At 38.6% G+C, this 21,040-nt stretch overlaps 1 protein-coding gene across 1 annotated transcript in view; it reads left to right on the forward strand.

Annotated features, from left to right (window-relative positions):
* The first annotated feature begins 4,153 nt into the window (after positions 1-4,153).
* The window catches only part of LOC124743636, a 162,233-nt gene continuing 145,346 nt past the window's right edge, over positions 4,154-21,040 (forward strand). The window contains exons 1-3 of the mRNA XM_047248844.1: positions 4,154-4,797; positions 4,951-5,817; positions 6,261-6,368. Of these exons, the coding sequence (XP_047104800.1) occupies positions 4,154-4,797; positions 4,951-5,817; positions 6,261-6,368 (1,619 nt within the window). The remainder of the gene's footprint in view (positions 4,798-4,950; positions 5,818-6,260; positions 6,369-21,040) is intronic.

Here is a 21,040-nt window from a genome sequence, read left to right on the forward strand (position 1 = left end):
CAATGTATAACTAGTGTCACAGGAATGGTTCAAAACAAAGTCAGTAAGATGAATCAGTCTTCTTGTCCTTAAGTCGGCATTGTGCCTTTTGTACTTAATTCCGATGCAATTTCTGTGTTTCATCGTCATTAAGAAGGTCCGAGGGATACAGTAAACCTGGAGTGAAGCATCGGAATCTATAACTAGTGTCACAGGAATGGTTCAAAATATAGTCAGTAAGAATAGTCAGTCTTATTGTACTTAAGTCATCATTGTGCATTTTCTATCTAATTCTGATGCAATTTCTGTGTTTCATCGTCAATATGAAGGTCCAACCGATACAGTAAACCTGGAGTGAAGCATCGGAATCAATAACTAGTGTCACAGGAATGGTTCGAATCATAGACAGTAAGAAGAGTCAGACTTCTTTTACTTAAGTCGGCATTGTGCCTTTTGTATTTAATTCCGATTCAATTTCTGTGTTTCATCGTCAATAAGAAGGTCCACGGGATACAGTAAACCTGGAGTGAAGCATCGGAGTGTATCACTAGCGTCACAGGACTGGTTCAAAAATAGACAGTAAGAAGTGTCAGTCTTCTTGAACTTAATTCGGCATTGTGCCGTTTGTATTTAATTCCGATGCAATTTCTGTGTTTCATCATCAATAAGAAGGTCAGAGGGATACAGTAAACCTGAAGTGAAGCATCGGAATCTATAACTAGTGTCACAGGAATGGTTCAAATCATAGTCAGTAAGAAGAGTTAGTCTTCTTGTACTTAAGTCGGCGTTGTGCCTTTTGTATTTAATTCCGATGCAATTTCTGTGTATCATCGTCAATAAGAAGGTCCAAGGGATACAGTAAACCTGGAGTGAAGCATCGGAATCTGTAACTAGTGTCACAGGAATGGTTCAAATCATAGACAGTAAGAAGAGTCGGTCTTCGTGTACTTCAGTCGGCATTTTGCCTTTTGTATTTAATTCCGATGCAATTTTTGTGTTTCATCGTCAATGAGAAGGTCCAAGGGGTACAGTAAACCTGAAGTGAAGCATCGGGATCTATAACTAGTGTCACAGGGATCGTTCAAAACATAGTCAGTAAGAAGAGTCAGTCTTCTTGTACTTAAGTCGGCATAGTGCCTTTTCTATTTAATTCCGATGCAATTTCTGTGTTTCATCGTCAATAAGAAGGTCAGAGGGATACAGTAAACGTGAAGTGAAGCATCGGAATCTATAGCTAGTGTCACAGGAATGGTTCAAAACATAGTCAGTAAGAAGAGTCAGTCTTCTTGTCCTTAAGTCGGCATTGTGCCTTTTGTATATATTTCCGATGTAACTTCTGTGTTTCATCGTCAATAAGAAGGTCCAAGGGATACAGTAAACCTGGAGTGAAGCATCGGTATCTGTAACTAGTGTCACAGTGATAATTCAAAACATTGACAGTAAGAAGAGTCAGTCTTCTTGTCCTTAATTCGGCATTGTGCCTTTAGTATTTAATTCCGATGCAATTTCTGTGTTTCATCGTCAATAAGAAGTTCCAAGGGATACAGTAAACATCAAGTGAAGCGTCGGAATATATAACGGGTGTCACAGGAATGGTTTTAAACATAGTCAGTAGGAAGAGTCGCTCTTCTTGTACTTAAGTCGGCATTGTGCCTTTTGTATTTAATTCCGATGCATTTTCTGTGTTTCATCGTCAATAAGAAGGTCCAAGGGATACAGTAAACCTGAAGTGAAGCATCGGAATTAATAACTAGTGTCACAGGAATTGTTCAAATCATAGTCAGTAAGGAGAGTAAGTCTTCTTGTACTTAAGTCGGCATTGTGCGTTTTCTATTTAATTCCGATGCAATTTCTGTGTTTCATCGTCAATAAGAAGGACCAAGGGATACAGTAGACCTGGAGTGAAGCATCGGAATTTATAACTAGTGTCACAGGGATGGTTCAAAGCACAGACAGTCAGAAGAGTTAGTCTTCTTGTACTTAAGTCGGCATTGTGCCTTTTCTATTTAATTCCGATGCAATTTCTGTGTTTCATCGTCAATAAGAATGTCAGCGGGATACAGTAATCCTGAAGTGAAGCATCGGAATCGATAACTAGTGTCACAGGAATGGTTCAAAGCATAGTCAGTAAGAAGAGTCAGTCTTGTTGTTTATTCGGCATTGTGCCTTTTCTATTTAATTCCGATGCAATTTCTGTGTTTCATCATCAATAAGAAGGTCAGAGGGATACAGTAAACCTGAAGTGAAGCATCGGAACCCATAACTAGTGTCACAGGAATGGTTCATAACATAGTCAGTAAGAAGAGTTAGTCTTCTTGTACTTAAGTCGGCGTTGTGCCTTTTGTATTTAATTCCGATGCAATTTCTGTGTATCATCGTCAATAAGAAGGTCCAAGGGATACAGTAAACCTGGAGTGAAGCATCGGAATCTGTAACTACTGTCACAGGAATGGTTCAAATCATAGACAGTGAGAAGAGTCGGTCTTCGTGTACTTCAGTCGGCATTTTGCCTTTTGTATTTAATTCCGATGCAATTTTTGTGTTTCATCGTCAATGAGAAGGTCCAAGAGATACAGTAAACCTGAAGTGAGGCATCGGGATCTATAACTAGTGTCACAGGAATCGTTCAAAGCATAGTCAGTAAGAAGAGTCAGTCTTCTTGTACTTAAGTCGGCATAGTGCCTTTTCTATTTAATTCCGATGCAATTTCTGTGTTTCCTCGTCAATAAGAAGGTCCAAGGGATACAGTAAACCTGAAGTGAAGCATCGGAATTTATAACTAGTGTCACAGGATTGGTTCAAAACGTAGTCAGTAAGGAGAGTCAGTCTTCTTGTACTTAAGTCGGCATTGTGCCTTTTGTATTTAATTCCGATGCAATTTCTGTGTTTCATCGTCAATAAGAAGGACCAAGGGATACAGTAGACCTGGAGTGAAGCATCGGAATCTATAACTAGTGTCACATGGATGGTTCAAAACATAGACAGTCAGAAGAGTCAGTCTTCTTGTACTTAAGTCGGCATTGTGCCTTTTCTATTTAATTCCGATGCAATTTCTGTGTTTCATCGTCAATAGGAATGTCAGAGGGATACAGTAATCCTGAAGTGAAGCATCGGAATCGATAACTAGTGTCACAGGAATGGTTCAAAACATAGTCAGTAAGAAGAGTCAGTCTTGTTGTACTTAATTCGGCATTGTGCCTTTTCAATTTAATTCCGATGCAATTTCTGTGTTTCATCGTCAATAAGAATGTCAGAGGGTTACAATAAACCTGAAGCGAAGCATCGGAATCTATAACTAGTGTCACAGCAATTGTTCAAAACAAAGTCAGTAACAAGAGTCAGTCTTCTTGTCCTTAAGTCAGCATTGTGCCTTTTGTATTTAAATCCGATGCAATTTCTGTGTTTCATCGTCAATAAGAAGGTTCCTAGGGATACAATAAACCTGGAGTGAAGCATCGGAATCTATAACTAGTGTCACAGGAATGTTTCAAAACATAGACATTAAGAAGAGTCAGTCAACTTGTACTTAATTCTGCTTTGTGCATTTTGTATTTGATTCCGATGCAATTTCTGTGTTTCAACGTCAACATGAAGGTCCAAGCGATACAGTAAACCTGAAGTAAAGCATCGGAGTTTATAACTAGTGTCACTTGAATGGTTCAAAACATAGTCAGTAAGGAGTGTCAGTCTTCTTGTACTTAAGTCGGCATTGTGCCTTTTGTATTTAACCCTGCTGTTCTGTTCGGGTCTATATGACCCGAAACGAATATGAACGTTATTTTACATTATGTAAATACCAATATATATTTATGAAACTTTGTGACTTTGTCTGAAAATGGATGAGCAGCATGTGTTTTAAAAGGTTTTAAAAAAGTTTAAGAAGTTTGGGCTTCAACTGTAATAGTTGCATATGTAATGTTCGGGTCATAATGACCCGACACAAATATGTTTAGTGTAACTCGTATTTATTTCTAAAATCTGGAAATGGCGAAAATTATTTTTGTTGTGTTGTGTGGGAATAGTGACTGCATCATTCCAACTTACTCTCAACAATCACCTAAAGCTCCATGCGTTCACAACAATGGGCTTGTTTGTTGCTTTCCCCAGGAAATAATAATTGGCAGTTCTCAATAATTGGAATGCTTTGTTTCTGCCCAGTTTGACTTGTGACACCATGGCGATGAGACCATTGAATGATCGTGAGTTGGAAGAAATAGTAAATGCCTCACCAGATGAAGGATCACTTTCTGAGTTTGAAGATCACATCAGCAATGCATCTGAAAGCGAGTGTTCCGATGACAGTTACGACAGTCCACAGCCCATACAAAATAGTGTAGAGACTTTTCTTTCTAAAAATGGGAATATAGAATGGCAGTTGCATCCACCAGCACAACATGGTCGCCTACCAGCTTCGAACATCATCAAGAGTACCCCAGGAGTTACCAGGTATGCAGTCAGCAGAATATCTGATGTAAAATGTTCATTTGAAGCAGTATTTCACACAGCGCTTCAAAATGAAATAATAGAGATGACAAATATTGAAGGGCAGCGAGTTTATGGTGAACAGTGGACAGATATTGATGGTTCTGTTTTCCATGCATACTTAGGACTCTTACTCCTAGCGGGTGTATATCGATCTCATGGGGAGTCTACAAAAAGTTTGTGGGATAAAGATACTGGGCGAAACATATTTCGAGCAACCATGTCTCATGAAACATTCTGTAAGATATCACGTGTCCTGCGATTTGACAAGAAATCTACTAGAGAGGAAAGACGACGTACTGACAAACTTGCCGCAATTCGTAGTATTTGGGAGAAGTGGGTAGAGGTCCTTCCTAAACTGTATAATCCAGGAGAAAATGTTACTGTTGACGAGCAGTTAGTAGCATTTAGAGGTCGCTGTCCATTCAAGCAGTATATCCCAAGTAAACCGGCAAAATATGGGATCAAAATATGGACCATGTGTGACAGCAAAACTTCATACGTACTGAAAGCCCAAATTTATACAGGAAAGGTGAGTGGAGCGGCACCAGAAAGAAATCAGGGAATGAGGGTGGTATCTGATCTCACTTCTGAGTTACGTGGTCAGAATATCACGTGTGACAACTTTTTTACGTCGTACAATTTGGGGCAGCTGCTTCTGAAAAGGAAATTGACTATGTTGGGAACTATACGGAAAAATAAGCCGGAGCTTCCACACAAAATGACCAACAAGGAGGTACACAGCTCTTCATTTTACTTCACAAATGACACTACTGTGGTTAATTATATTCCTAAGAGACACAAGAATGTTGTACTTATGAGCACTCTCCACCATGATGCGGAAATCAGTGACAGGGCTGATAAGAAGCCAAAAATGATTTTGGACTATAATTCAACCAAAGGTGCTGTAGACACGCTTGATCAGTTATTAGGTACATATACATGCAAACGAAAAAGTAATAGGTGGCCAATGATAGTTTTCTACAATATTCTTGATGTTTCTGCTTATAATGCATACGTTTTGTGGATTTCGGTTGACCCTAATTGGAATGCAAGCAAATTGACTAGAAGGAGAATATTCTTGGAGGAACTTGGAAAGTCACTGATAAAAGAACATATTGCATCAAGAACGCATTTCCCAAGAACAGAAGATTCTTTGAGAATGGTCACAAGCATCCAAAACCCGAATGATGTGGGTGGTGTGTCAGAATCGGTAACAACAAGAAAATCTACAAAACGTGCACGCTGTAAGTTCTGTCCATCAAGTAATGACAATAAAACAAACATGGTGTGTGGAAAATGTAGTAAACATATTTGCAAGAAACATGTAACCTACTTGTGTCCACAGTGCAAGCAGTAAGAAAAGAACTGTAGTATTTTATAAGATGATTGTATTGAAAATTCTGTTGTTTCAAATTTATGTGAATACTTGTGCCTAAACTACAATCAGTAAGAAGAGAGGATTCTAAAGTTGTAGTGCTTTCTATGTTGGAATGTAATAAAAAAACTGTAGTGTGTTCTGTACTGTAGTGTGCTCTAAGATGAATATCTGTAATGACAACTGTCTGTTGTTAGAAAATGTCAATACTTACGTCTAAACTGTCAACAATAAGAATAGAAGTATGGAAAAACTGTAGTGCTTTCTAAGTTGAATGCCTGTAATGGAAACTGTCTGTTGTTTCAAATTTATGTGCATATTTAAATGAAAAATATCCCTCAATAAAGTTGTATGCATTGTTATTATTATTATTATTACCATTATTATTATTATTATTATTATTATTATTATTACTAACAAGGTACTGGAATAGAACAACAATGTCGATAGCTAAAACTGTACCAAAATTTATGTTTCTAAAGCATTTTGATATGTCGGGTCATATTGACCCGAACAGTATATATGTCAAGTAAAAGTGAACAGAACAGCAGGGTTAATTCCGATGCAATATCTGTGTTTCGTCGTCAATAAGAAGGACCAAGAGATACAGTAAACCTGGAGTGAAGCATCCGAATCTATAACTAGTATCACAGGGATGGTTCAAAACATAGTCAGTAAGGAGTGTCAGTCTTCTTGTACTTAAGTCGGCATTGTGCCTTTTCTATTTAATTCCGATTCAATTTCTGTGTTTCATCGTCAATAAGAAGGTCCGAGGGATATAGTAAACCTGGAGAGAAGCATCAGAATCTATAACTAGTGTCACAGGAATATTTCAAACATAGACAGTAAGAAGAGTCAGTCTTCTTGTACTTACGTCGACATTGTGCCTATTCTATTTAATTCCGATGCAATTTCTGTGTTTCATCGTCAATAAGAAGGTCAGAGGAATACAATAAACCTGAAGTGAAGCATCGGAATGTATAACTAGTGTCACAGGAATGGTTCAAAGCAATGTAAGTAAGAAGAGTCAGTCTTCTTGTCCTTAAGTCGGCATTGTGCCTTTTGTATTTAATTCCGATGCAATTTCTGTGTTTCATCGTCAATAAGAAGGTCCAAGGGATACAGTAAACCTGAAGTGAAGCTTCGGAATCTATAGCTAGTGTCACAGGAATGGTTCAAAACATAGTCAGTTAGAAGAGTCAGTCTTCTTGTACTTAAGTCGGCATTGTGCCTTTTGTAATTAATTCCGATGCAATTTCTGTGTTTCATCGTTTAATAAGGAGGTCCAAGGGATACAGTAAACCTGGAGTGACGCATCGGAATCTATAACTAGTGTCACAGGAATGGTTCAAAGCTAAGTCAGTAAGAGGAGTCATTCCTCTTGTCCTTAAGTCGGCATTGTGCCTTTTGTATTTAATTCCGATGCAATTTCTGTGTTTCATCGTCAATAAGAAGGTCCAAGGGATACAGTAAACCTGAAGTGAAGCATCGGGATCTATAACTAGTGTCACAGGAATCGTTCAAAACATAGTCAGTAAGAAGAGTCAGTCTTCTTGTACTTAAGTCGGCATAGTGCCTTTTATATTTAATTCCGATGCAATTTCTGTGTTTCATCGTCAATAAGAAGGTCCAAGGGATACAGTAAACCTGGAGTGAAGCATCGGAATGTATAAATAGTGTCAATGGTAGGGTTGAAAACATAGACAGTAAGAAGAGTCAGTCTTCTTGTACTTAAGTCGGCATTGTGCCTTTTGTATTTAATTCCGATGCAATTTCTGTGTTTCATCGTCAATAAGAAGGTCAGAGGGATACAGTAAACCTGAAGTGAAGCATCGGAATCTATAGCTAGTGTCACAGGAATGGTGCAAAACATAGTCAGTAAGAAGAGTCAGTCTTCTTGTCCTTAAGTTGCATTGTGCCTTTTGTATATAATTTCGATGCAATTTCTGTGTTCCATCGTCAATAAGAAGGTCCAAGGGATACAGTAAACCTGGAGTGAAGCATCGAAATCTGTAACTAGTGTCACAATAATGGTTCAAAACATAGACAGTAAGGAGAGTCAGTCTTCTTGTACTAAATACGGCATTGTGCCTTTAGTATTTAATTCCGATGCAATTTCTGTGTTTCATCGTCAATAAGAAGTTCCAAGGGATACAGTAAACATCAAGTGAAGCGTCGTAATCTATAACGATTGTCACAGGAATGATTCAAAGCATAGTCAGTAGGAAGAGTCGGTCTTCTTGTACTTAAGTCGGCATTGTGCATTTTGTATTTATTTCCGATGCATTTTCTGTGTTTCATCGTCAGTAAGAAGGTCCAAGGGATACAGTAGACCTGGAGTGAAGCATCGGAATCTGTAACTAGTGTCACTGGGATGGTTCAAAACATAGACAGTCAGAAGAGTCAGTCTTCTTGTACTTAAGTCGGCATTGTGCCTTTTCTATTTAATTCCGATGCAATTTCTGTGTTTCATCGTCAATAAGAATGTCAGAGGGATACAGTAATCCGGAAGTGAAGCATCGGAATCGATAACTAGTGTCACAGGAATGGTTCAAAACATAGTCAGTAAGAAAAGTCAGTCTTGTTGTACTTAATTCGGCATTGTGCCTTTTCTATTTAATTCCGATGCAATTTCTGTGTTTCATCGTCAATAAGAATGTCAGCGGGATACAATAAACCTGAAGCGAAGCATCGGAATATATAGCTAGTGTCACAGAAATGGTTCAAAACAAAGTCATTAACAAGAGTCTGTCTTCTTGTCCTTAAGTCGGCATTGTGCCTTTTGTATTTAATTCCGATGCAATTTCTGTGTATCATCGTCAATAAGAAGGTCAGAGGGATACAGTAAACCTGAAGTGAAGCATCGGAATCTATAGCTAGTGTCACAGGAATGGTGCAAAACATAGTCAGTAAGAAGAGTCAGTCTTCTTGTCCTTAAGTTGCATTGTGCCTTTTGTATATAATTTCGATGCAATTTCTGTGTTCCATCGTCAATAAGAAGGTCCAAGGGATACAGTAAACGTGGAGTGAAGCATCGGAATCTGTAACTAGTGTCACAGTAATGGTTCAAAACATAGACAGTAAGAAGAGTCAGTCTTCCTGTACTTAATTCGGCATTGTGCCTTTAGTACTTAATTCCGATGCAATTTCTGTGTTTCATCGACAATAAGAAGTTCCAATGGATACAGTAAACATCAAGTGAAGCGTCGGAATCTACAACGGGTGTCACAGGAATGGTTCAAACATAGTCAGTAGGAAGAGTCGGTCTTCTTGTACTTAAGTCGGCATTGTGCCTTTTGTATTTAATTCCGATGAATTTTCTGTGTTTCATCGTCAATAAGAAGGTCCAAGGGATACAGTAAACCTGAAGTGAAGCATCGGAATTTATAACTAGTGTCACAGGAATGGTTCAAAACATAGTCAGTAAGGAGAGTCAGTCTTCTTGTACTTAAGTCGGCATTGTGCCTTTTGTATTTAATTCCGATGGAATATCTGTGTTTCATCGTCAATAAGAAGGACCAACGGATACAGTAGACCTGGAGTGAAGCATCGGAATCTATAACTAGTGTCACATGGATGGTTCAAAGCATAGACAGTCAGAAGAGTCAGTCTTCTTGTACTTATGTCGGCATTGTGCCTTTTCTATTTAATTCCGATGCAATTTCTGTGTTTCATCGTCAATAAGAATGTCAGAGGGATACAGTAATCCTGAAGTGAAGCATCGGAATCGATAACTAGTGTCACAGGAATGGTTCAAAACATAGTCAGTAAGAAGAGTCAGTCTTGTTGTACTTAATTCGGCATTGTGCCTTTTCTATTTAATTCCGATGCAATTTCTGTGTTTCATCGTCAATAAGAATGTCAGAGGGTTACAATAAACCTGAAGCGAAGCATCGGAATCTATAACTAGTGTCACAGAAATGGTTCAAAACAAAGTCAGTAAGAAGAGTCAGTCTTCTTGTCCTTAAGTCGGCATTGTGCCTTTTGTATTTAATTCCGATGCAATTTCTGTGTTTCATCGTCAATAAGAAGGTCCAAGGCATACAGTAAACCTGGAGTGAAGCATCGGAATCTATAACTAGTGTCACAGGAATGTTTCAAAACATAGACAGTAAGAAGAGTCAGTCTTCTTGTACTTAATTCTGCTTTGTGCATTTTGTATTTAATTCCGATGCAATTTCTGTGTTTCAACGTCAATAAGAAGGTCCAAGCGATACAGTAGACCTGAAGTAAAGCATCGGAGTTTATAACTAGTGTCACAGGAATGGTTCAAAACATAGTCAGTAAGGAGTGTCAGTCTTCTTGTACTTAAGTCGGCATTGTGCCTTTTGTATTTAATTCCGATGCAATTTCTGTGTTTCATCGTCAATAAGAATGACCAAGGGATACAGTAAACCTGGAGTGAAGCATCGGAATCAATAACTAGTGTCACAGGGATGGTTCAAAACATAGTCTGTGAGAAGAGTCACTCTTCTTGTACTTAAGTCGGCATTGTGCCTTTTTTATTTAATTCCGATGCAATTTCTGTGTTTCGTCGTCAATAAGAAGGTCAGAGGGATACAGTAAACCTGAAGTGAAGCATCGGGATCTATAACTAGAGTCACGGGAATGGTTCAAACATAGTCAGTAAGAAGAGTCAGTCTTCTTGTATTTAAGTCGGCATTGTGACTTTTGTACTAATTCCGATGCAATTTCTGTGTTTCATCGTCAATAAGACGGTCCAAGGGATACAGTAAACCTGGAGTGAAGCATTGGAATCTATAAGTAGTGTCATTGGAATGGTTCAAAACATAGTCATTAAGAAGAGTCAGTCTTCTTGTACTTACGTCGGCATTGTGCCTTTTCTATTTAATTCCGATGCAATTTCTGTGTTTCATCGTCAATAAGAAGGTCCAAGGGATATAGTAAACCTGGAGTGTAGCATCGAAATTTATAACTAGTGTCACAGGAATATTTCAAAACATAGACAGTAAGAAGAGTCAGTCTTCTTGTACTTACGTCGACATTGTGCCTATTCTATTTAATTCCGATGCAATTTCTGTGTTTCATCGTCAATAAGAAGGTCAGAGGGATACAATAAACCTGAAGTGAAGCATCGGAATGTATAACTAGTGTCACAGGAATGGTTCAGAACAAAGTCAGTAAGAAGAGTCAGTCATCTTGTCCTTAAGTCGGCATTGTGCCTTTTGTATATAATTCCGATGCAATTTCTGTGTTTCATCGTCAATAAGAAGGTCCAAGGGATACAGTGAACGTGGAGTGAAGCATCGGAATCTGTAACTAGTGTCACAGTAATGGTTCAAAACATAGACAGTAAGAAGAGTCAGTCTTCTTGTACTTAATTCGGCATTGTGCCTTTAGTATTTAATTCCGATGCAATTTCTGTGTTTCATCGACAATAAGAAGTTCCAATGGATACAGTAAACATCAAGTGAAGCGTCGGAATCTACAACGGGTGTCACAGGAATGGTTCAAAACATAGTCAGTAGGAAGAGTCGGTCTTCTTGTACTTAAGTCGGCATTGTGCCTTTTGTATTTAATTCCGATGAATTTTCTGTGTTTCATCGTCAATTAGAAGGTCCAAGGGATACAGTAAACCTGAAGTGAAGCATCGGAATTTATAACTAGTGTCACAGGAATGGTTCAAAACATAGTCAGTAAGGAGAGTCAGTCTTCTTGTACTTAAGTCGGCATTGTGCCTTTTGTATTTACTTCCGATGGAATTTCTGTGTTTCATCGTCAATAAGAAGGACCAAGGGATACAGTAGACCTGGAGTGAAGCATCGGAATCTATAACTAGTGTCACATGGATGGTTCAAAGCATAGACCGTCAGAAGAGTCAGTCTTCTTGTACTTATGTCGGCATTGTGCCTTTTCTATTTAATTCCGATGCAATTTCTGTGTTTCATCGTCAATAAGAATGTTAGAGGGATACAGTAATCCTGAAGTGAAGCATCGGAATCGATAACTAGTGTCACAGGAATGGTTCAAAACATAGTCAGTAAGAAGAGTCAGTCTTGTTGTACTTAATTCGGCATTGTGCCATTTCAATTTAATTCCGATGCAATTTCTGTGTTTCATCGTCAATAAGAATGTCAGAGGGTTACAATAAACCTGAAGCGAAGCATCGGAATCTATAAGTAGTGTCACAGAAATGGTTCAAAACAAAGTCAGTAAGAAGAGTCAGTCTTCTTGTCCTTAAGTCGGCATTGAGCATTTGTATTTAATTCCGATGCAATTTCTGTGTTTCATCGTCAATAAGAAGGTCCAAGGGACACAGTAAACCTGGAGTGAAGCATCGGAATCTATAACTAGTGTCACAGGAATGTTTCAAAACATAGACAGTAAGAAGAGTCAGTCTTCTTGTACTTAATTCTGCTTTGTGCATTTTGTATTTAATTCCGATGCAATTTCTGTGTTTCATCGTCAATAAGACGGTCCAAGGGATACAGTAAACCTGAATTGAAGCTTCTGAATCCATAGCTAGTGTCACAGGAATGGTTCAAAACATAGTTAGAAGAGTTAGTCTTCTTGTACTTAAGCCGGCATTGTGCCTTTTGTAATTTATTCCGATCCAATTTCTGTGTTTCATCGTTTAATAAGAGGGTCCAAGGATACAGTAAACCTGGAGTGACGCATCGGAATCTATAACTAGTGTCACAGGAATGGTTCAAAACTAAGTCAGTAAGAGGAGTCAGTCCTCTTGTCCTTAAGTCGGCATTGTGCCTTTTGTATTATATTCCGATGCAATTTCTGTGTTTCATCGTCAATAAGAAGGTCCAAGGGATACAGTTAACCTGAAGTGAAGCATCGGGATCTATAACTAGTGTCACAGGAATCGTTCAAAACATAGTCAGTAAGAAGAGTCAGTCTTCTTGTACTTAAGTCGGCATAGTGCTTTTTCTATTTAATTCCGATGCAATTTCTGTGTTTCATCGTCAATAAGAAGGTCCAAGAGATACAGTACACCTGGAGTGAAGCATCGGAATCTATAAATAGTGTCAATGGTATGGTTCAAAACATAAACAGTAAGAAGAGTCAGTCTTCTTGTACTTAAGTCGGCATTGTGCCTTTTGTATTTAATTCCGATGCAATTTCTGTGTTTCATCGTCAATAAGAAGGTCAGAGGGATACAGTAAACATGAAGTGAAGCATCGGAATCTATTACTAGTGTCACAGGGATGGTTCAAAACATAGTCTGTAAGAAGAGTCAGTCTTCTTGTACTTACGTCGGCATTGTGCCTTTTCTATTTAATTCCGATGCAATTTCTGTGTTTCATCGTCAATAAGAAGGTCCAAGGGATATAGTAAACCTGGAGTGCAGCATCGGAATTTATAACTAGTGTCACAGGAATATTTCAAAACATAGACAGTAAGAAGAGTCAGTCTTCTTGTACTTACGTCGACATTGTGCCTATTCTATTTAATTCCGATGCAATTTCTGTGTTTCATCGTCAATACGAAGGTCAGAGGGATACAATAAACCTGAAGTGAAGCATCGGAATGTATAACTAGTGTCAGAGGAATGGTTCAAAACAAAGTCAGTAAGAAGAGTCAGTCTTCTAGTCCTTAAGTCGGCATTGTGCCTTTTGTATTTAATTCCGATGCAATTTCTGTGTTTCATCGTCAATAAGAAGGTCCAAGGGATACAGTAAACCTGAAGTGAAGCTTCGGAATCGATAGCTAGTGTCACAGGAATGGTTCAAAACATTGTTAGAAGAGTTAGTCTTCTTGTACTAAAGTCGGCATTGTGCCTTTTGTAATTAATTCCGATCCAATTTCTGTGTTTCACCGTTTAATAAGAAGGTCCAAGGGATACAGTAAACCTGGAGTGACGCATCGGAATCTATAACTAGTGTCACAGGAATGGTTCAAAACTAAGTCAGTAAGAGGAGTCAGTCCTCTTGTCCTTAAGTCGGCATTGTGCCTTTTGTATTTAATTCCGATGCAATTTCTGTGTTTCATCGTCAATAAGAAGGTCCAAGGGATACAGTTAACCTGAAGTGAAGCATCGGGATCTATAACTAGTGTCACAGGAATCGTTCAAAACATAGTCAGTAAGAAGAGGCAGTCTTCTTGTACTTAAGTCGTCATAGTGCCTTTTCTATTTAATTGCGATGCAATTTCTGTGTTTCATCGTCAATAAGAAGGTCCAAGGGATACAGTACACCTAGAGTGAAGCATCGGGATCTATAAATAGTGTCAATGGTATGGTTCAAAACTTAGACAGTAAGAAGAGTCAGTCTTCTTGTACTTAAGTCGGCATTGTGCCTTTTGTATTTAATTCCGATGCAATTTCTGTGTTTCATCGTCAATAAGAAGGTCAGAGGGATACAGTAAACCTGAAGTGAAGCATCGGAATCTATAGCTAGTGTCACAGGAATGGTTCATAACAGAGTCAGTAAGAAGAGTCAGTCTTCTTGTCCTTAAGTCGGCATTGTGCCTTTTGTATATAATTCCGATACAATTTCTGTGTTTCATCGTCAACACGAAGGTCCAAGGGATACAGTAAACCTGGAGTGAAGCATTGGAATCTGTAACTAGTGTCACAATAATGGTTCAAAACATAGACAGTAAGAAGAGTCAGTCTTCTAGTACTTAATTCGGCATTGTGCCTTTAGTATTTAATTCCGATGCAATTTCTGTGTTTCATCGTCAATAAGAAGTTCCAAGGGATACAGTAAACATCATGTGAAGCGTCGGAATCTATAACGGGTGTCACAGGAATGATTCAAAGCATAGTCAGTAGGAAGAGTCGGTCTTCTTGTACTTAAGTCGGCATTGTGCCTTTTGTATTTAATTCCGATGCATTTTCTGTGTTTCATCGTCAATAAGAAGGTCCAAGGGATACAGTAAACCTGAAGTGAAGCATCGGAATTCATAACTAGTGTCACAGGAATCGTTCAAAACATAGTCAGTAAGGAGAGTCAGTCTTCTTGTACTTAAGTCGGCATTGTGCCTTTTGTATTTAATTCCGATGCAATTTCTGTGTTTCATCGTCAATACGAAGGACCAAGGGATACAGTAGACCTGGAGTGAAGCATCGGAATCTATAACTAGTGTCACTGGGATGGTTCAAAACATGGTCAGTAAGAAGAGTCAGTCTTCTTGTACTTAAGTTGGCATTGTGCATTTTCTATTTAATTCCGAAGCAATTTCTGTCTTTCATCGTCAATAAGAAGGTCCAAGGGATACAGTAAACCTGGAGTGAAGCATCGGAATCTATAACTAGTGTCATTGGAATGGTTCAAAACAAAGTCAGTAAGAAGAGTCAGTCTTCTTGTCCTTAAGTCGGCATTGTGCCTTTTGTATTTAATTCCGATGCAATTTCTGTGTTTCATCGTCAATAAGAAGGTCGATGGGATACAGTAAACCTGAAGTGAAGCTTCGGAATCTATAGCTAGTGTCACAGGAATGGTTCAAAACATAGTCAGTTAGAAGAGTCAGTCTTCTTGTACTTAAGCCGGCATTGTGCCTTTTGTAATTAATTCCGATGCAATTTCTGTGTTTCATCGTTTAATAAGACGGTCCAAGGGGTACAGTAAACCTGGAGTGACGCATCGGAATCTATAACTAGTGTCACAATAATGGTTCAAAACTAAGTCAGTAAGAGGAGACAGTCCTCTTGTCCTTAAGTCGGCATTGTGCCTTTTGTTTCATCGTCAATAAGAATGTCCAAGGTAAATAGTAAACCTGGAGTGAAGCATCGGAATCTATAACTAGTGTCAGAGGAGTGGTTCAAAACATAGTCAGTAAGAGTAGTCAGTCTTATTGTACTTAAGTCATCATTGTGCATTTTCTATTTATTTCTGACGCAATTTCTGTGATTCATCGTCAATATGAAGGTCCAACCGATACAGTAAACCTGGAGTGAAGCATCGGAATCTATAACTAGTGCCACAGGAATGGTTCAAATCATAGACAGTAAGAAGAGTCAGACTTCTTTTACTTAAGTCGGCATTGTGCCTTTAGTATTTAATTCCGATGCAATTTCTGTGTTTCATCGCCAATAACAAGGTCCAAGGGATACAGTAAACCTGGAGTTAAGCATCGGAGTCTTTCACTAGTGTCACAGGACTGGTTCAAAAATAGACAGTAAGATGAGTCAGTCTTCTTGAACTTAATTCGGCATTGTGCCTTTTGTATTTAATTCCGATGCAATTTCTGTGTTTCATCATCAATAAGAAGGTCAGCGGGATACAGTAAACCTGAAGTGAAGCATCGGAATCCATAACTAGTGTCACAGGAATGGTTCAAAACATAGTCATTAAGAAGAGTCAGTCTTCTTGTACTTACGTCGGCAGTGTGCCTTTTCTATTTAATTCCGATGCAATTTCTGTGTTTCATCGTCAATAAGAAGGTCCAAGGGATATAGTAAACCTGGAGTGAAGCATCGGAATTTATAACTAGTGTCACAGGAATATTTCAAAACATAGACAGTAAGAAGAGTCAGTCTTCTTGTACTTACGTCGACATTGTGCCTATTCTATTTAATTCCGATGCAATTTCTGTGTTTGATCGTCAATACGAAGGTCAGAGGGATACAATAAACCTGAAGTGAAGCATCGGAATGTATAACTAGTGTCAGAGGAATGGTTCAAAACAAAGTCAGTAAGAAGAGTCAGTCTTCTAGTCCTTAAGTCGACATTGTGCCTTTTGTATTTAATTCCGATGCAATTTCTGTGTTTCATCGTCAATAAGAAGGTCCAAGGGATACAGTAAACCTGAAGTGAAGCTTCGGAATCTATAGCTAGTGTCACAGGAATGGTTCAAAACACAGTTAGAAGAGTTAGTCTTCTTGTACTAAAGTCGGCATTGTGCCTTTTGTAATTAATTCCGATCCAATTTCTGTGTTTCACCGTTTAATAAGAAGGTCCAAGGGATACAGTAAACCTGGAGTGACGCAACGGAATCTATAACTAGTGTCACAGGAATGGTTCAAAGCTAAGTCAGTAAGAGGAGTCAGTCCTCTTGTCCTTAAGTCGGCATTGTGCTTTTGTATTTAATTCCGATGCAATTTCTGTGTTTCATCGTCAATAAGAAGGTCCAAGGGATACAGTTAACCTGAAGTGAAGCATCGGGATCTATTACTAGTGTCACAGGAATCGTTCAAAACATAGTCAGTAAGAAGAGTCAGTCTTCTAGTACTTAATTCGGCATTGTGCCTTTAGTATTTAATTCCGATGCAATTTCTGTGTTTCATCGTCAATAAGAAGTTCCAAGGGATACAGTAGACTTGGAGTGAAGCATCGGAATCTATAACTAGTGTCACAGGGATGTTTCAAAACATAGACAGTAAGAAGAGTCAGTCTTCTTGTACTTAAGTCGGCATTGTGCCTTTTCTATTTAATTCCGATGCAATTTCTGTGTTTCATAGTCAATAAGAAGGTCAGAGGGATACAGTAATCCTGAAGTGAAGCATCGGAATCGATAACTAGTGTCACAGGAACGGTTCAAAACATAGTCAGTAAGAAGAGTCAGTCTTGTTGTACTTAAGTCGGCATTGTGCCTTTTCTATTTAATTCCGATGCAATTTCTGTGTTTCATCGTCAATAAGATTGTCCGAGGGATACAATGAACCTGAAGCGAAGCATCGGAATCTAAACTAGTGTCACATAAATGGTTCAAAACAAAGTCAGTAAGAAGAGTCAGTCTTCTTGTCCTTAAGTCGGCATTGTGCCGTTTGGAATTAATTCCGATGCAATTTCTGTGTTTCGTCGTCAATAAGAAGGTCCAAGGTATACAGTAAACATGAGGTGAAGCATCGGAATCTATAGCTAGTGTCACAGGAATGGTTCAAAACATAGTCAGTAAGAAGAGTCAGTCGTCTTGTCCTTAAGTCGGCATTGTGCCTTTTGTATTTAATTCCGATGCAATTTCTGTGTTTCATCGACAATAAGAAGATCCAAGGGATACACTAAAACCTGGAGTGAAGCAACGGAATCTATAACTAGTGTCACAGGAATGGTTCAAAACATAGACAGTAAGAAGAGTCAGTCTTCTTGTACTTAATTCTGCATTGTGCCTTTTGTATTTAATTCCGAAGCAATTTCTGTGTTTCATCGTCAATAAGAAGGTCCAAGGGATACAGTAAACCTGGTGTGAAGCATCGGAATCTGTAACTAGTGTCACAGGAATGGTTCAAATCATAGACAGTAAGAAGAGTCAGTCTACGTGTACTTCAGTCGGCATTTTGCCTTTTGTATTTAATACCGATGCAATTTTTGTGTTTCATCGTCATTAAGAAGGTCAGAGGGATACAGTAAACCCGAAGTGAAGCATCGGAAACCATAATTAGTGTCACAGGAATGGTTCAAATCATAGTCAGTAAGAAGAGTCAGTCTTCTTGTCCTTAAGTCGGTATTGTGCCTTTTGTATTTAATTCCGATGCAATTTCTGTGTTTCATCGTCAATAGGAAGGTCCAAGGGATACAGTAAACCTGGAGTGAAGCATCGGACTTTGTAACTAGTGTCACAGGAATGGTTCAAAACATAGTCAGTAAGAAGAGTCAGTCTTGTTGTACTTAAGTCGGCATTGTGCCTTTTCTATTTAATTCCGATGCAATTTCTGTGTTTCATCGTCAGTAAGAATGTCAGAGGGATACAATAAACCTGAAGCGAAGCATCGGAATCTATAACTAGTGTCACAGAAATGGTTCAAAAGAAAGTCAGTAAGAAGAGTCAGTCTTCTTGTCCTTAAGTCGGCATTGTGCCTTTTGTATTTAATTCCGATACAATTTCTGTGTTTCATCGACAATAAGAGGTTCCAAGGGATACAGTAAAACCTGGAGTGAAGCATCGGAATCTATAACTAGTGTCACAGAAATGGTTCAAAACAAAGTCAGTAAGAAGAGTCAGTCTTCCTGTACTTAAGTCGGCATTTTGCCTTTTGTATTTAATACCGATGCAATTTCTGTGTTTCATCGTCAACAAGTAGGTCAAAGGGATACAGTAAACCTGAAGTGAAGCATCGGAATTTGTAACTTGTATCACAGGAATGGTTCAAAACATAGACAGTAAGAAGAGTCAGTCTTCTTGTACTAAAGTTGGCATTTTGATTGTTGTATTTAATTCCGATGCAATTTCTGTGATTCATCGTCAATACTAAGGTCCAAGGGATACAGTAAACATGGAGTGTAGCGTCGGAATCTATAACTAGTGTCACAGGAATGGTTCAAAACATAGACAGTATGCAGTGTCAGTCTTCTTGTACTTAAGTCGGCATTTTGATTGTTGTATTTAATTCCGATGCAATTTCTGTGCTTCATTGTCAAGAAGAAGGTCCAAAGGATACAGTAAACCTGAAGTGAAGCTTCGGAATCTATAACTAGTGTCACAGGGATGATTCAAAACGTAGACAGTAAGAAGAGTCAGTCTTCTTCTACTTATGTCGGCACTGTGCCTTTTGTATTTAATTCCGATGCAATTTCTATGTTTCATCGTCAATAAGAAGGTCCAAGGGATACAGTAAACCTGAAGTGAAGCATCGGAATCTATATCTAGTGTTACAGGAATGGTTCAAAACATAGACAGTGAGAATAGTCAGTCTCCTTGTACTTAATTCTGCACTGTGCATTTTGTATTTAATTCCGATGCAATATCTGTGTTTCATCGTCAATCAGAAGGTCCAAGGGATACAGTAAACCTCAAGTAAAGCATCGGAATTGATAACTAGTGTCACAGGAATTGTTCAAAACATAGTCAGTAAGGAGAGTCAGTCTTCTTGTACTTAAGTCGGCATTGTGCCTTTTCTATTTAATTCCGATGGAATTTCTGTGTTTCATCGTCAATAAGAAGGACCAAGGGATACAGTAAACCTGGAGTGAAGCATCGGAATCTATAACTAGTGTCACAGGGATGGTTCAGAACATAGACCGTAAGAAGAGTCTGTCTTCTTGTACTTAAGTCGGCATTGTGCCTTTTCTATTTATATTCCGATGCAATTTCTGTGTTTCATCGTCAATAAGAAGCTCAGAGGGATACAGTAATCCTGAAGTGAACCATCGGAATCTATAACTAGTGTCACAGGAACGGTTGAAAACAAAGTCAGTAAGAAGAGTCAGTCTACATGTCCTTAAGTCGGCATTGTGCCTTTTGTATTTAATTCCGATGCAATTACAGTGTTTCATCGTCAATAAGAAGGTCCAAGGGATACAGTAAACCTCGTGTGTAGCATCGGAATCTATAACTAGTGTCACAGGAATGGTACAAATCATAGTCAGTAAGAAGAGTCAGTCTTCTTTTCTTAAGTCGGCATTGTACTTTTCACTTTAATTCCGATGCAATTTCTGTGATTCATCGTCAATAACAAGGTCCAAGGGATACAGTAAACCTGAAGTGAAGCATCGGAATCTATATCTAGTGTTACAGGAATGGTTCAAAACATAGACAGTAAGAATAGTCAGTCTCCTTGTACTTAATTCTGCACTGTGCATTTTGTATTTAATTCCGATGCAATATCTGTGTTTCATCGTCAATAAGAAGGTCCAAGGGATACAGTAAACCTCAAGTAAAGCATCGGAATTGATAACTAGTGTCACAGGAATGGTTCAAAACATAGTCAGTAAGGAGAGTCAGTCTTCTTGTACTTATGTCGGCATTGTGCCTTTTGATTTTAATTCCGATGCTATTTCTGTGTTTCTTAGTCAATTAGAAGGTCAGAGGGGTACCGTAAACGTGAAGTGAAACATCGGAATCTATAGCTAGTGTCACAGGAATGGTGCAAAACATAGTCAGTACGAAGAGTCAGTCTTCTTGTACTTAAGTCGGCATTGTGCCTTTTGTATTTACTTCCGATGCAATTTCTGTGTTTCATCGTCAATAAGAAGGTCCAAGGGATACAGTAAACCTGGAGTGAAGCATCGGAATCTATAACTAGTGTCACAGGAATGGTTCAAAACATAGTCAGTAAGAAGAGTCAGTCTTCATGTACTTAGGTCGGAATGTGCCATTTGTATTAATTTCCGATGGAATTTCTGTGTTTCATTGTCAATAAGAAGGACCAAGGGATACAGTAAACCTGGAGTTAAGCATCGGAATCTATAACTAGTGACACAGGGATGGTTCAAAACATAGACAGTGAGAAGAGTCAGTCTTCTTGTACTTAAGTCGGCATTGTGCCTTTTGTATTAAACTCCGATGCAATTTCTGTGTTTCATCGTCAATACGAAGGTCAGAGGGATACAGTAATCCTGAAGTGAA

The sequence above is a fragment of the Schistocerca piceifrons genome, unplaced genomic scaffold (assembly GCF_021461385.2).
Source record: "Schistocerca piceifrons isolate TAMUIC-IGC-003096 unplaced genomic scaffold, iqSchPice1.1 HiC_scaffold_2446, whole genome shotgun sequence".
NCBI lineage: Eukaryota > Metazoa > Arthropoda > Insecta > Orthoptera > Acrididae > Schistocerca > Schistocerca piceifrons.